This window comes from Geospiza fortis, unplaced genomic scaffold (genome assembly GCF_000277835.1).
Source record: "Geospiza fortis unplaced genomic scaffold, GeoFor_1.0 scaffold11, whole genome shotgun sequence".
NCBI classification, from domain to species: domain Eukaryota; kingdom Metazoa; phylum Chordata; class Aves; order Passeriformes; family Thraupidae; genus Geospiza; species Geospiza fortis.
In genome coordinates this window covers 10691896-10704450 of record NW_005054304.1, presented here as the reverse complement: position 1 = coordinate 10704450, position 12555 = coordinate 10691896, and the positions used below count along the sequence as shown (strand labels likewise).

Sequence of the window (12555 nt, the reverse complement as noted above, 5' to 3'; positions counted from 1 at the left end):
GTTTTCATGTAAGGATACATTTTAAAAAAATTTGTAAATAATGAGGACTGTGCTGCATTGATTACTTACTCAGACTACTGAAGTGCACATCTCTGAAAATGAAGCATAGCCAAGACACTGCTTTGGGACTGGCAGATGTCATGCAGGACTCCAGGCAGATCATTAAGCACAGCTCACCTCCTCAGCTTTTACAGACAGATATTGTATTTTTCAGGGTTTCTTTATTAAATTTTCAGTTTTGTTTTGTAATCTGTTGCAGGGTGGTATGTTAATTTTTATTATGAAGTGAGGTTTTTTGCAAATGAAGACTTAGCTGGATGCTTACCATGCAGCTCAGCATACTGTGCATTGTACGTGCTGAGAATAGCAGGAGTTTTGGTGTAATTCCAAAAGGATTTGTTCACATGGGCAGTTTTCAGCGTCATTGAACATAGGAATAAAAATCTCAGTTTGTAAGATTAACTGCAGAACAATTATTAGGAAGGACTCAGAGCCACACACTCTAAAGAAAAGAAAGGAAAAAATGGGAAGGGTAGAAGAGTCTGAGATCCAGGTAGTATTTTTGTTAGTGTCTGATCATAAATTGTCTTTTAAAGCCAGAAAAAATATTCTGATCAATATGAAAAAAATTATTATTATAAGAATGTATCAAAGTTCTGATTTTGCATTTACTAGTATCTCTCATTGCCCTGGAAGATCATGCATGGTGGCAGAGATCTTTTGTCTGTAGCTCTAAATGCTTGCATGGGGCCAGCATACACATATGTGTGTTTGAGGTGATTTTGTCAGCTGTCTTACTGCCTTCCTTGTGTGCCCCTGCAGTCCTGGGGTGGCTGCATTCCTCAGAAAGCCCCTGGTGATGGGATTTGGAAGAGTGAATTAAGTAGAAAGTATAAGTCAGGCTTAAGCTGAGCTCTTAATTGCACTACTTCTGTCAGTGGAGATTGACACACAGAGTAGCTGTCTTCTTACTTTGGTGCAAACCTCCAGGCTTTTCACTCCTGTCTCATGGGAGGGCTGCATAGAAATATATGGGAAGTAGCCAAAGAAGTCTCTTGTGCATAGGACACAGTATCAGACAGCTTAGGGTCTTTGGTTTTGCTCCCATTTATTGCTGATTTTATGGCAGAAATAGGAAAGATCTGTTTGTGTTACATTGATTAGTGAGATCTGTTGAGAAAGAAATGGATGTATTTTATAAGCATGTATGAATATCGGGACTGAAACTGGATTAAGTTATTTAATATTTACTGGGAGCCAAGAATTGAGGGAATCCTTCAATTGATGAAAAGAACAGAATCTGTATTTGTGAAACCGCTTTATTTTTCCTTCTCCAGGGAATCTGTGATCTATAAGATGCCCCAATTTTGCAAGGGGGATAACCATTTAAAAAAACAGACTGTGGGAGAATAGCAAAATACAGATAGCTGTTCTCAAATGAAGAGGTAAATCAATTTCATTAGTAACACTGATTGCATGCAATTTTAAGGAACAGAAAATCTGCTAAAGCTGGTGGATACTCATTAAATTTTTTCTTTCTAAAATAAAAATACATTTTAAGAGGAGATGGAGCAGCTGGCTTGAAAGACAGAGGTACTATTTTTAGCCTTCTAATTCTGTGATGTGAATTAATGTCAACAGAATTAAGGAGAGTTTACTGGTTTCCCATTATGCTTTTTTGGTCCACTTCTCAATTTCAACAAGGTAATTGTAATAAATTGTTTCTCTTAAGTCAGGCACTGTGGACATTAGCAATTATTATGGAGAGAATTTTCAAAAGCTTCTAGTAGTTCTTGGCTACTGTTAAAGTCAAAAGGGAAATAGAGGGAATTGTGCTACAATTTGGTATGTTTGTATATCCTGATTGTTGTGCATCTTTTCCCGGAGAACTAAAACAGTGTAATATTTTTGAACATTAAATTAAAAAATTAGTTGTATTTCATGCCATTAGATAGATAATAGATGCAGTGTCTTATGGGGACAGACAGCTCACCCAGCAGCCAAATCTAATCTCTCTTAGTCACTGGAATGCTGTGGAGTGTGGGCTTTCTCCTTCTGCTGCTTCTTTCGCAGCTCCAGCCTCCACGCGCTCTCGTGGCTGAGTAGAATCTCTTTGTGCAGAAATGTGATTATGTTGGTTGGGAGTGCAGGGGCTTGTACATGTTACAAACTGGGGCTGGTAAGTTCCTGTAGCACTGTCTCAAACATCCATATCTTGTAGGAATTGTGTAGGAGAGGCAGGAGTAGGAGCTCCACCAAGTTGGTGATAGACCAGACTGACAGCATAGAAAACGATGGATGGCTCTGTTGTCCTGCGTTGCTACATAAAAATCATACATATTGACTGTAATGGCAGGCAGGGGGCAACCCCATTGCTTAATTTGGCACATATCATTTCAACTCATAGAGGATTTTTCCTTCTGCTCTGCCGGAGGCAAGAGCTGGTAGTGCTAATTACTGGATTAAGTGAAGGAGAGACAAAAAGCAATCCGTGGTGTCTCTCTGTCTTCACGCACTCTGTTCCCCTTGCTCACTCTTTTCAATGCCCTGAGGGTGCCTGCTGTAGAGTCTAATTGCTCGATTTGGTGCATCGAGAGAGAGGATGTGACACACCACCCTGCACTTGTGTGTGCTCTGCCCATTTGGCAGTGACAGAAACCAAGCAGAGGTCATGTGAGGGCAGCAGGAGAGCGCAGCCATGCCGGGAACGCAGTTCCACTACACTGGGCTCCTTTCATGCCTGCCATGTGAATGGGGGTCAGCGCTGTACCAAATGTCATGGAATTAGGTGGTGATTTTACGCAGACACATCTAAATGGGACAGACTGAGGAACCGGGCCCCACGCTGGAAACAGCGTGCTGTGCTTTCAGGGGAAGGGGCTAATCATGAGTGGCTGAATGAATGAGAGTGACTTGGGAGCAAGGCAATTACGGGCCTGATCCTAGAAAACCCTCTTACTTGCTGTTTGTGTGACAGAAGCCTGGTGATTTACTAGGGAGACCAAGAGTTCAGCAGTCACAGATTGAGATGTTGAAAACATGTTCCTTAATAAAAAAAACCCTTGTCACTCTAAGGAGTTAGGGGCTGTAATCTTGTATGCTTCTGTTTGTGTGTTTGCATTTAAGTCTACACTCTCTGGGCTGCCTTGTCTTCCTAGCTGTGTTTAAGTCTCAGTGTAGTTAATGAAGGTGCAGTTTTATGCTGACATGCCCAGCCCCATACAAAGTGTTACAGGTCCATTTACAAAAATCCTGAGAACCCAGTTTAATTGGCGAGTTTAACTGGGAGTTGTAACCCATGTGCTTTAACTCCTACAGCTGGACACTGCCAGTGGCAATGTGACACTTGAAAGAAGAGCACACAAACATTTATGCTACAGCTGTACTGGTGGTGTTGGCCATTTTACATTTTTGCAGAGATGGTGGAAGTGAGGGAAACCTTTAGAAAGCAGCTGCATTCTTTCTGAGAATGTTGTATTAAATGTCAAGTATTTTCTCTTTCTGTATTCCATCAACTTGCTAGCTCACAGATTGATGCATGCAATTTCAAGGCTGTCTTCTGTTGTGTTTCCAGAGAATAAATTTTCAGCTTATAGCAGTTATTTTCTTAGTCTTTAAGTATGTGACACTGTGTTTAAATTGTTAGATTTCATTCCATCTGTCTGTCCCATATGTTCAGCCCTCCTGCTGTTCCAATTTGTTTGTGGTCACCTTTCTTCACCATGTGAGGGAAGGGACATGAGTAGCTGGAAAGGATTCTTGCTGGTAGCTCCGCAGTCGTGGTTACAGCTGCTACAGCTGTGTGTTGTTGAAGACCTCTTCTCTTACCCTGTCTCTGGGTAGCCCAGTGCAGGGTTAATTGCAGTGTTAGTGTAGCAGGGAAGGACCAGATTTAAAAGTCTCTTTGTGTTTCCTGATGTTTCAGCTCAACTAAAAAATATCTAAATGTCTTATAATATCTAAATGCAAATACAGTTAAAGGAAAACAATTCATGCTTTGGAAGGTTTCTCATATCCTTGTAGTGGATGAACAATAGCACAGGTTAATGAGGAAATTTTCTAGGCTGAAGTGTTTTGAAATGGAAGAGGGCAGGCAGAGCATTCTGGACTTTCCTGGGCATGTTTGTCAATATACAAATTGTTTCAGTTGCTTCAAAGAGGATCAGTAAATAGAATTATTGAAAAACAGGAAAAATGTGTTTGATACTGCTTTTTCATGCTTAGTTGAACTTTTTGTTCTGTTTGCATTTACTTCTCAAATGTAGAATCAGCTTCCAAATATACTTGCTCTGAAACAAAAGCAAGGCTGAAAACCAGGAGAAGCTTTCTTAAGAGTGGTTTCCTTTCCAAACGCTTCTCTGGGAAAACATGCCTTTCAAGTTGGATCCTTTCCTGTTGCTTGTGTTTGTCAGTTAGTGGCTGAAAAGTGAAATTCTGACGCTATTAACTTTGGGTGAAACGTAAGCAATATTTTTCAGATAAGGGAAATAAGTTGGTTTTTTTATGTAGTGTTGTGCCTGCACTTTTGTGTTGCAAAATGTTTCTTTTCTCTTCTAGCATGGATTAAAGTTACAGTGTAGACAGAGAGTTGTCAAGATTGGTTTAGCAGATTGATGCTGTGCATGTTCTCCTTTACGCTCAAGTTTTTACCCTTCCTCTACCAGGGTACCCTCTTGACATTGGTGTTTTTAGCAGGAATCAATTTCCCCTTGTTAGCAGCTGAGATACACTTTCTTTGCTGTATAAATGCATCATTAGAATTATCTGTTAGCTAATATATAGGATTATCTGTAGTGTGGAGTTGTACTTCTTTAGAACATGAAGCCTTTTAAGTAAAGTTGAGGAAATGTCCTGGCTGTTGCTTTTGCCCTGGTTTCTATCCCAGGTTTGTTAAAACATACATTTCTTGATCTCTTTCTATCCTTGACTGTTTTATTGGTGCTGAGAAATCTTCTATCAGGGGTGGTCAGGAGGCTTTCTGAGCCCCTCAATCTGACAGAGGTCTGCTTGCCCTAACACATTGCTATTCCAACAGGATTCTGTGGGATTCTTAAAGGCAGTGCTCTGGAAAATCTTAACTTGCAACTGATCAAGCCAAGTGTAGTGGGTTTTGCCTGGAAGGCTGGAGTTGAGAGTGTGGATTGGGGATGTCCCTTCTGAGATCCTGTGCAGTGTGACTGTTCTATGGGAAACAGCTGAAGTTTTAAAATGAGTTTTACTGCTGGCACTCAATAGTAAAAAATAAATGCTTTCTTTTATTCACTTTTATAATAATGTCCAACTAGGCATGGAAACTTACCTATTCATATTTTTATAGTTAGTAAGTATTCATATTTTTATAGTTAAATAACTGCTTTGTGTTGCTCATGTACTTGGTGCCTTGAAACCCTTCTGGGGCTGAGCAGAAAGAGAGAAACTTTTCCTATGAGGAATAGCAGTTGCTAGATTAAGTTGGAGTGATGGGTGAGGGCATGAAGTCAAACCAAATCCAGTCCTCTGTGCACAGTTGTTGGGGATTTTTTTGTTGGGGTGTTGTTTTGAAAAAGTGGTATGCAAAGACTGACTGACTGCAAGAGCACAGCTTTGCAGCACAAGGGTCTTAGTCACTTGCTTTTTATAGCTTTTCTCTTAGGGAGCCATCTGCATGTACTGCAATTACATTTCCAGATCCCTTAAAGACGTTTTCTAGGCCTTGTTTTACTGCTGGGTGTTGGTGGAGCAATCAGCTGTTAGTGTCTGTGCAAAGCAGAGAAGGTTTGTGCAAACAGTAAGCTGGTGGATTCATCAGGAGCCATAGTTTTAAAGTGTCAATAAAACTGGGAATAAAAGTTTGCACTTGCAAGCAGATGGGCATTTTATATGATGTAGGTGATACTGCTCATGATGTTGGCTAAGCTGAAATTATATGAGAAGAGTAGGCTCTGTCATAGTGAACTGGAAATCTTCCAGTGTAGTTCTGTTTTTTCAATGCATTTATTCTTAAAGCAAGTTTAACCCTCAAATTAATTGCAATGATAGCATTGTATTTGTATCTTCAGCACTAGTCCAGCAAAGGTGTCAGCAGCAAGGCCACCCCAGGCTGTTAAACAGTTGTGATCTGAAGGGGCATCTTTACAGAAGTGAAGAGGATTTTGTCTCCTTGTTTAGTCGAGTCCCCAGCACCTCGTTCAAGAATGACAAACAATAGAGATGCTTTTGGTGTTGTCTGAAAACCAGACAAAGGGTCAGCAGTCTGTTTCATTTATACAAGCAGCTGGTTTATAGCTGCCTTTTTTTTTTTCCTTCTTTTTTCTAGTGCCAAACTGTGGAACTTTTGCCTGGGAACAAACCCCTCAGGTAAACAGCGCTGTGACCATTTGTTGCCTCCGGTTTGTTCCATGTCGCTTGTGTTTGAAAAGAAATTCAAATCACAGTTTTGTTTACTTTGCCCTTTTGAAGTGTGCTATTGCAGAAAGGACAAATTGATGTCAATCCCTGCATATTTTACTTTTATTGGAAATTGGAAAGATATCTTATCGTATAAATATAGATATTAAAGCATGGGTTGATGTTGACATAATTAAAAATATAGCTTAATTTGGTGAATAGACTTGTTTAATCTATGTACAGTAACCTCTAGAGTTAGTAAGAAGCAACACACTGCAAGACAAAATGCAGAGCTGAATTAACTTCTGGAAAATAATTTCTCAAAGCTCTGGTCAGCAGACATCGAGTGTCTCTGGAAGCTGCACTCAGAGGTTCGTAGAACCATTTCTAATACATAATCTGAATTTTTTACTTCTGGCTGGGCAGTTAGTGTAATATCAGGAAATGGTGATACTGGCTAAAAATACTACTCTTGAAGATATTTCCCTCTCTTGCAATGACTACGAAGTGCAAAGCAATGAAGAATTCTGGTCAGTGTTTATGCAATATGTGTCTTGTAATTTGTCTTTGTGTGTCCAGATTGCTAATAACAATTGTGCATGGGTATTAGAAAATAATTTAGATACCTGCCTACTTAGCATTTGGCTTTATTTTTTCCCCCCTGCATCTCTCTGAAAAATGAAGTTGTGCATGGGTGTGGCTTTTGAAGTTCTGCTTTTGTTTATGTTGACAAAGTACTGCTGGCTTCTGTACATCTTGGGGCACCTTTGTAAAGTGAAGTGTTGGTAGGCTGTCAACTCTTGATAAACCCACCACAGCCCTTCTGGTGTCTGCTTCTCTCCTGCATCACCCCACACTCGGTGTAAGTTGATTTATTTCATGCATTAACATATACCATACATTTGGGCATTTGTCATTAGAGGATTTGTAACTCTGAGTCAGGTGAGAAGTGTGATAAGCTATACAAGCACATCATATCAGGGCCAGGATTTTGGACACCTGAACTTGGCTTTTGCTATGTTATGAAATTGCATTGACTCACTTCCTAGCTTTTCAAGCTATGATTTCTTCATATATGTGGTACCAGTAACTTTCAAATGGTTTTGAACATTTTATTGTGGGGGACTCTAGAAGGAGAACAAGGAATGAGCATTTGGTGGATGGAAAAGGCAATAAAGCTGTTGTGAAAGTTCCTAGGAAAAGTTGCATGTGTATTTGCATTTTAGGGGTGTGTTCACCGTTTGCTGGATGCTCATTCTTTTCTGTGCTGGTTGGTTTTTTTTCTTTTTTTTTAAGTAGAAAGCAAAGTTAAATTGTTTGCATTAAGTTTTTCTGTAAAGCTGGTGGTGTTCACTTGCCTCTCTGTCTAGTCTAGACTGCTTCAGTCTTCTCATTCCTCCCTCATCCTCCACATGTATTTGCTTCTCTGCAAAGCAAAGAGAATGAATCTCTGACATTTGAATCTCCTATGAAATCTCTGAGAAGGACTCTCCTATGAAACAACCTGGGATGTGGCAGCTTGTGTAGCTGGGATAGAAGATTTTGGGACTCCCTCTCTGCAGGCTGTGAGCACAGCTAGGAGCTGAGTCTGCTTTCCCAAAAGGAAATGCTGAGCATTCGGAGTATCCTGCTGCGTTGACAAGCCAACCTGTTTGTGTTTCCTGGCTCTGCACTCCTTGATGTTCTCAGCTGTTCAATCAATTGTGCAGGCAATGTAATTGCCCATTTGTTACTAGGGTAAAAGACTAGCTCAGATTGTTTCTGTTTGGTGTATCAAATTCCTGAAGTAGATGTTACAACTTTACTGTGTGCAACTGGAATAAGTGAGCACTTGTGTATCAATTTCCTAATGCCACTGGATGTGTTCTCTGGATTTTTGTGGGTGTGGTGTTACTTTTCAGAATTTTAGTGGAACAGTGGCTTCGGGAAAAGAATGTGAAGACTCTTGGTGGGGATGCACCTAAATAGTCTGAAGCTCAGGTTGAGAGGTTTGGGATGAAAAAAATTGCCACAGCAGCAGGAAGAAGACAGACAGAAGAGGAAGCTGCTAACCCTGGGCAGCAAAACAGACCTGGACAACCCGTTTGCAGTTCTGCTTCCAGACCTTTTCCCTTCACCCCAACTTGAAGCAAAACATGCTTTCTTTGCCCTTATACCTCTTCTTATTCCTGACTTGTATGCCAGAATGAGAAGACTTTGCATTGTCAACCTGCCTAAGATAAATGATGAGTGTAATGATAGAGGATATCAAATTCAGGCTTAGGGTTTTTTCCCCAATTATCTTATTTTATTTTACACTTTTCTACTGTGTGTGTTTGTATTTTAAGCCCATACTGTTCATTTATGCTGCTACAGCACCACTTACATAATTTCTGGAAGGTTTTGCAAATAGAAAACGACTTCAGTCATGGATGTTGCAGTGGCAAGGACCAAGCTAGAGATGGGACGGTGTTGATGAGAACAAGGCTGGATAGGAAAAGCAGAAGGACATGAAACACCTACTGTACACCTACACCTACAGAAGCAAAGGCGGGGAAGAGATCTTTGGAAAGGTGTGTACAGCAGGATTTCTCAGTCTTTCTGCAAAGTCTTTTGGGCTCAAGTAGAGCCCAAAGAGAGAGAGTGTGGTGAAACAAATTCCAGTAGAGAGTAGAAAGAAGAGAAAGAATGGGAATCTGTGTGACATGAGTGTACCAAAGTGACTGTGAATGGAGATATCCTCTTACTTCAACCCTAGGCTTTTTGAAAGTTTCTGTGTGGTAGTGGTGGGGTATTTACCTTAATGGTCTTTGATTTTTGTATCGGGGAAAAAGGTACTAGTTTCAGGAAATGAGCTGGAAACGAAAATGTTAAACTCCCAAAAGCTTTTATTGAGGAATTTTACAAAGTGACTGGTATGTTAAAATTTTTTATTATTTAAAATAAATCCGCTCCAAATTATTTTCTTTAGGCATCAGGACCTGAGTTTGAAAAGCCTAAGTGTGCATTTTGAAAAGAGTTAAGTTTATTTTGTCTAGGCTCGAGAAGAGTTGTTCAAAAGTTGGAGCAGGGGAAATAGGGCATAATTCATTCTCCTTTTTGTGTTTTCCAGAATATCAAGTTCTGTGGACAAGAGGAGAGGGACTTTAGTCTTCAGGGACTCTTGCTCCAAACTGATTGGCAATGCATACAATTGCACCACCAGAAAGCAATAAAATAAATACGCAGAGCAACAGTAACAGAAAGCAGATGTCTTGCTTTTACAATTCAGGAAGTGGAAAAGACAGGAAGAAACCGATGGCAATTGATGCTGCAGTGGGGGGGAGTATATATATCTTGCTTTCTTGTCAGACAAAATGGAAAACCCCATCCCGGTGAAAACAAAACATACATTAACAGCCATAGTGTCTTGCTCTGAAAATTGGGGTCATGTGTGCTTAATTTTTCATTACAGAACAGAGCAGACAGCTTTTCTCATTGTGTTCTCAGGTCTGTTTTTCTCCTTTGGATAATTCTATAAAAATCAGTCAAGTCTCTGTTTTAGCTGAGAAAAATGTGTGGAAACTGGGAAATCTCTTTTTTTTTTAATTCCACATGTGTGGGTTTTGCGTCAGGAAGGAAAAGATTTTACCAAGACAGTTATCTGTGAAATACAGTATAATGTTTTTTAGAGAATGCACATAAAATGGAAATAGGTTTGACGTCCTGTATTCTATGTCTGAATGTTGCCATGAACTAAAATGGTAATTAGTCACCTACACAGCATCTTCATCAGCACCTTCATTCACTGACTGTAGTACATGGAGTTTTCTTGCTGCTAATCTCAAGGCAAACAAGAAGTGGGCTTTAGAAGAAAGCATTAGCATAGATGTGTAAATGTATAGGTGTGCTTTGAGCAGTTTGCCTCTCCTTTCATCAGCACACTTTTTTAGCCACGTGAAAATGAAATGCTTTAACAATTTATATTGAGAACGGAAAAGTCATTGAAACTGGGGCATATGGAAACAGAAACAAGAGCAGACTTCTGGTACTTCCCTTCCATGTGATACTGGTCCAGGTGAAAGCTGTAGAGTAGAGAGGATGTCCTCCTATCTGTTCTGCTTGAGAGAATGCTAAGTGGCATATTTTAAGCAGAGTACACCTCAGTGGCACGAAGGAGAGAAGAAAACTATGTGAAACTTTGATTTCTACTTTGGTGCTCTTTCTCTGTCAGAGCTACTTAAAAGCAAACAAGGGACAAAACCAACAACTAAATCCTTTTTTGACACAGATAAAAATTGACACATACATTAAGCTAATTTTTTGCCCTGGCTTAAAAAGCAAAAGGACTTATTTGGCGTAAAATACTTTAAAGAAGCGGTGAGTATTGCAGCTAAAACAACTTTGAGTCTGAGCACAGACTGCTGCAGAGGAAGTTCTTTGGGAAAAATTGTACATTTGGGGTTTTAGAGTTCAGTTAGGAACTTGTCAGCGCTGCTTTATGTATGTGCAAAGCTCAGGAGCCATGTGTTTCCCTGACTGTATTTCAGGATGTGAACTGCAATACTTCACGTTGTCCTGATCACTGCTGTGCTGTTGGTAAAACACTGTAGCTTGTGCTCTGTGCTGTGCTGCTTGAATCACAGCAGGAAGCCTTGCTCAGTGAATAACCTACAGCATACAGGAACACTGAAGTGCCCGTAGGAATCCTGGTAGTCTCCATGCTAACACCATGCACTAAGTTCATTGAGGAGGCACCTCAAACACTGCAAAAATACAGGACTTAAACACCCCCCAAAGCCCCCCACCTCAATAAACCAGAAAAGCTCTAGCCAGAAAGCTCTGGTTCTGAACCCTGACAGCTTTGGCAGGCTTTGGCTGGTGTGTTTGTGTTGTCACAAGGAAGGTGAAATGAGGTGCCTGCACAAGGCTTCCACCTCTCACAAGTGTTTAGTGTAACCACACTTAAATGTACACTGGTTTATGCAGGTGGCGCATTAAGCAACGTCTTACTGCTTGGCCTGCTGCTGCTGTCGTCCTTTTAGTTGAAAACTGGTGCCAAGTTATTTAAGAATGTCAGCTGAGGTGAAAAGTCCCCTATGTTTAGTAATCACTGGTCAGTTTACGAGTAAGTGCCTCTCAAAGGTTTTCTGGCCTTTTTGTTAGTGTTTGCCCCAATAGCCTTTAAATGCAGTGCTGTGCTGTGCGATGATGCATCCTTACCAAAAAACCAATATTTTTCCTCCGTGCAGGCAAGACTGAGAATAAAATATGTATAGCTTGAAATGCTGGTCAATTCACTTTGGAAAACTGTGAATTTCACAAGCACACTAACAGTGCAAGTGCTGCTACACCTTCTACTTTTAAATACATTTAATCTTTATAGAAAAAAAAATGAAAACATTTGGGTTTTGTTTGTGAATAGAAAACTTATGGCTGGGAAAATACTGCTATGCAAGTGTTTTTTGTAAGGCTAATGCTCCAGAGAAATGTTTTAATATACTCCTGAAAATTATTGTATAAAAAAGGAAAGAAAAAAAGGAAATCAAGATTTTACAGGCTCTGCAGCAGTGACCATTTATAGTTAGACCAGATGGTCTTATTAGATGTCTGTGGAGAATTGAGGCTTTTTCTCTGTAAAATGAATTGTTGATAATGAGGTAAACTTCCACCTTTTTATTGCTCATTGGAATTTCTTCCAAATAATTTTAGGCTATGCAGGAGTTTCTTTCATAATTGTCAAGAGAATCCAAAGTTAATCCTGGTGAGAGGTCTAAGTCTTCTCATGAACATCTGTTTTCTGCCAGTGGGGTTGCAGAGAGCATTCCTGTGTGCTTTATCCCCATAGCAGGCCGTGTTTGTGCCAAGGTGGGCCCTTCCTAGGGTGTGACTGTAGGGGCTCAGGGGAGTGATCTGCCTCCCTCTGTATTTTGTCTCAAGTAGAGCAAGGAAAGTTTCTCCAAGGCAAGAGGCATTTAACCAACAAAACATGCATGCAGCAATCTTTTCCTGATTTCAATCTCCCAATGAGTGTCAGAGTAAAAACTTTCTGAGACAGAAACTGCATCAGAATCACATTTCAATAGCTATGGGCCATCTGTTAATTACCTGTTTTTTTTTTCTGCATGCTATTAAGCTTTTGATTTCCACAGTATCCTGTGATAGAGTTCATGATTCCATTCTGAATTCTTTTTCTCCTAATGGATCTTGCTCATTGTTCTTCATCTGCTC

At 40.2% G+C, this 12555-nt stretch overlaps 1 protein-coding gene across 2 annotated transcripts in view; it reads left to right on the top strand.

Annotated features, from left to right (window-relative positions):
• The window catches only part of TSPAN5 (tetraspanin 5), an 80319-nt gene that overhangs the window by 42728 nt on the left and 25036 nt on the right, over window positions 1-12555 (top strand). Inside the window, exon 2 of one of the 2 annotated variants that reach the window (XM_031066360.1) lies at window positions 8746-8918. The exons of the other annotated variant lie outside the window; for it this stretch is intronic. Coding sequence (XP_030922220.1) covers window positions 8856-8918 — 63 coding nt within the window. The 5' untranslated portion in view covers window positions 8746-8855. The remainder of the gene's footprint in view (window positions 1-8745; window positions 8919-12555) is intronic. 2 annotated transcript variants of the gene reach the window in all.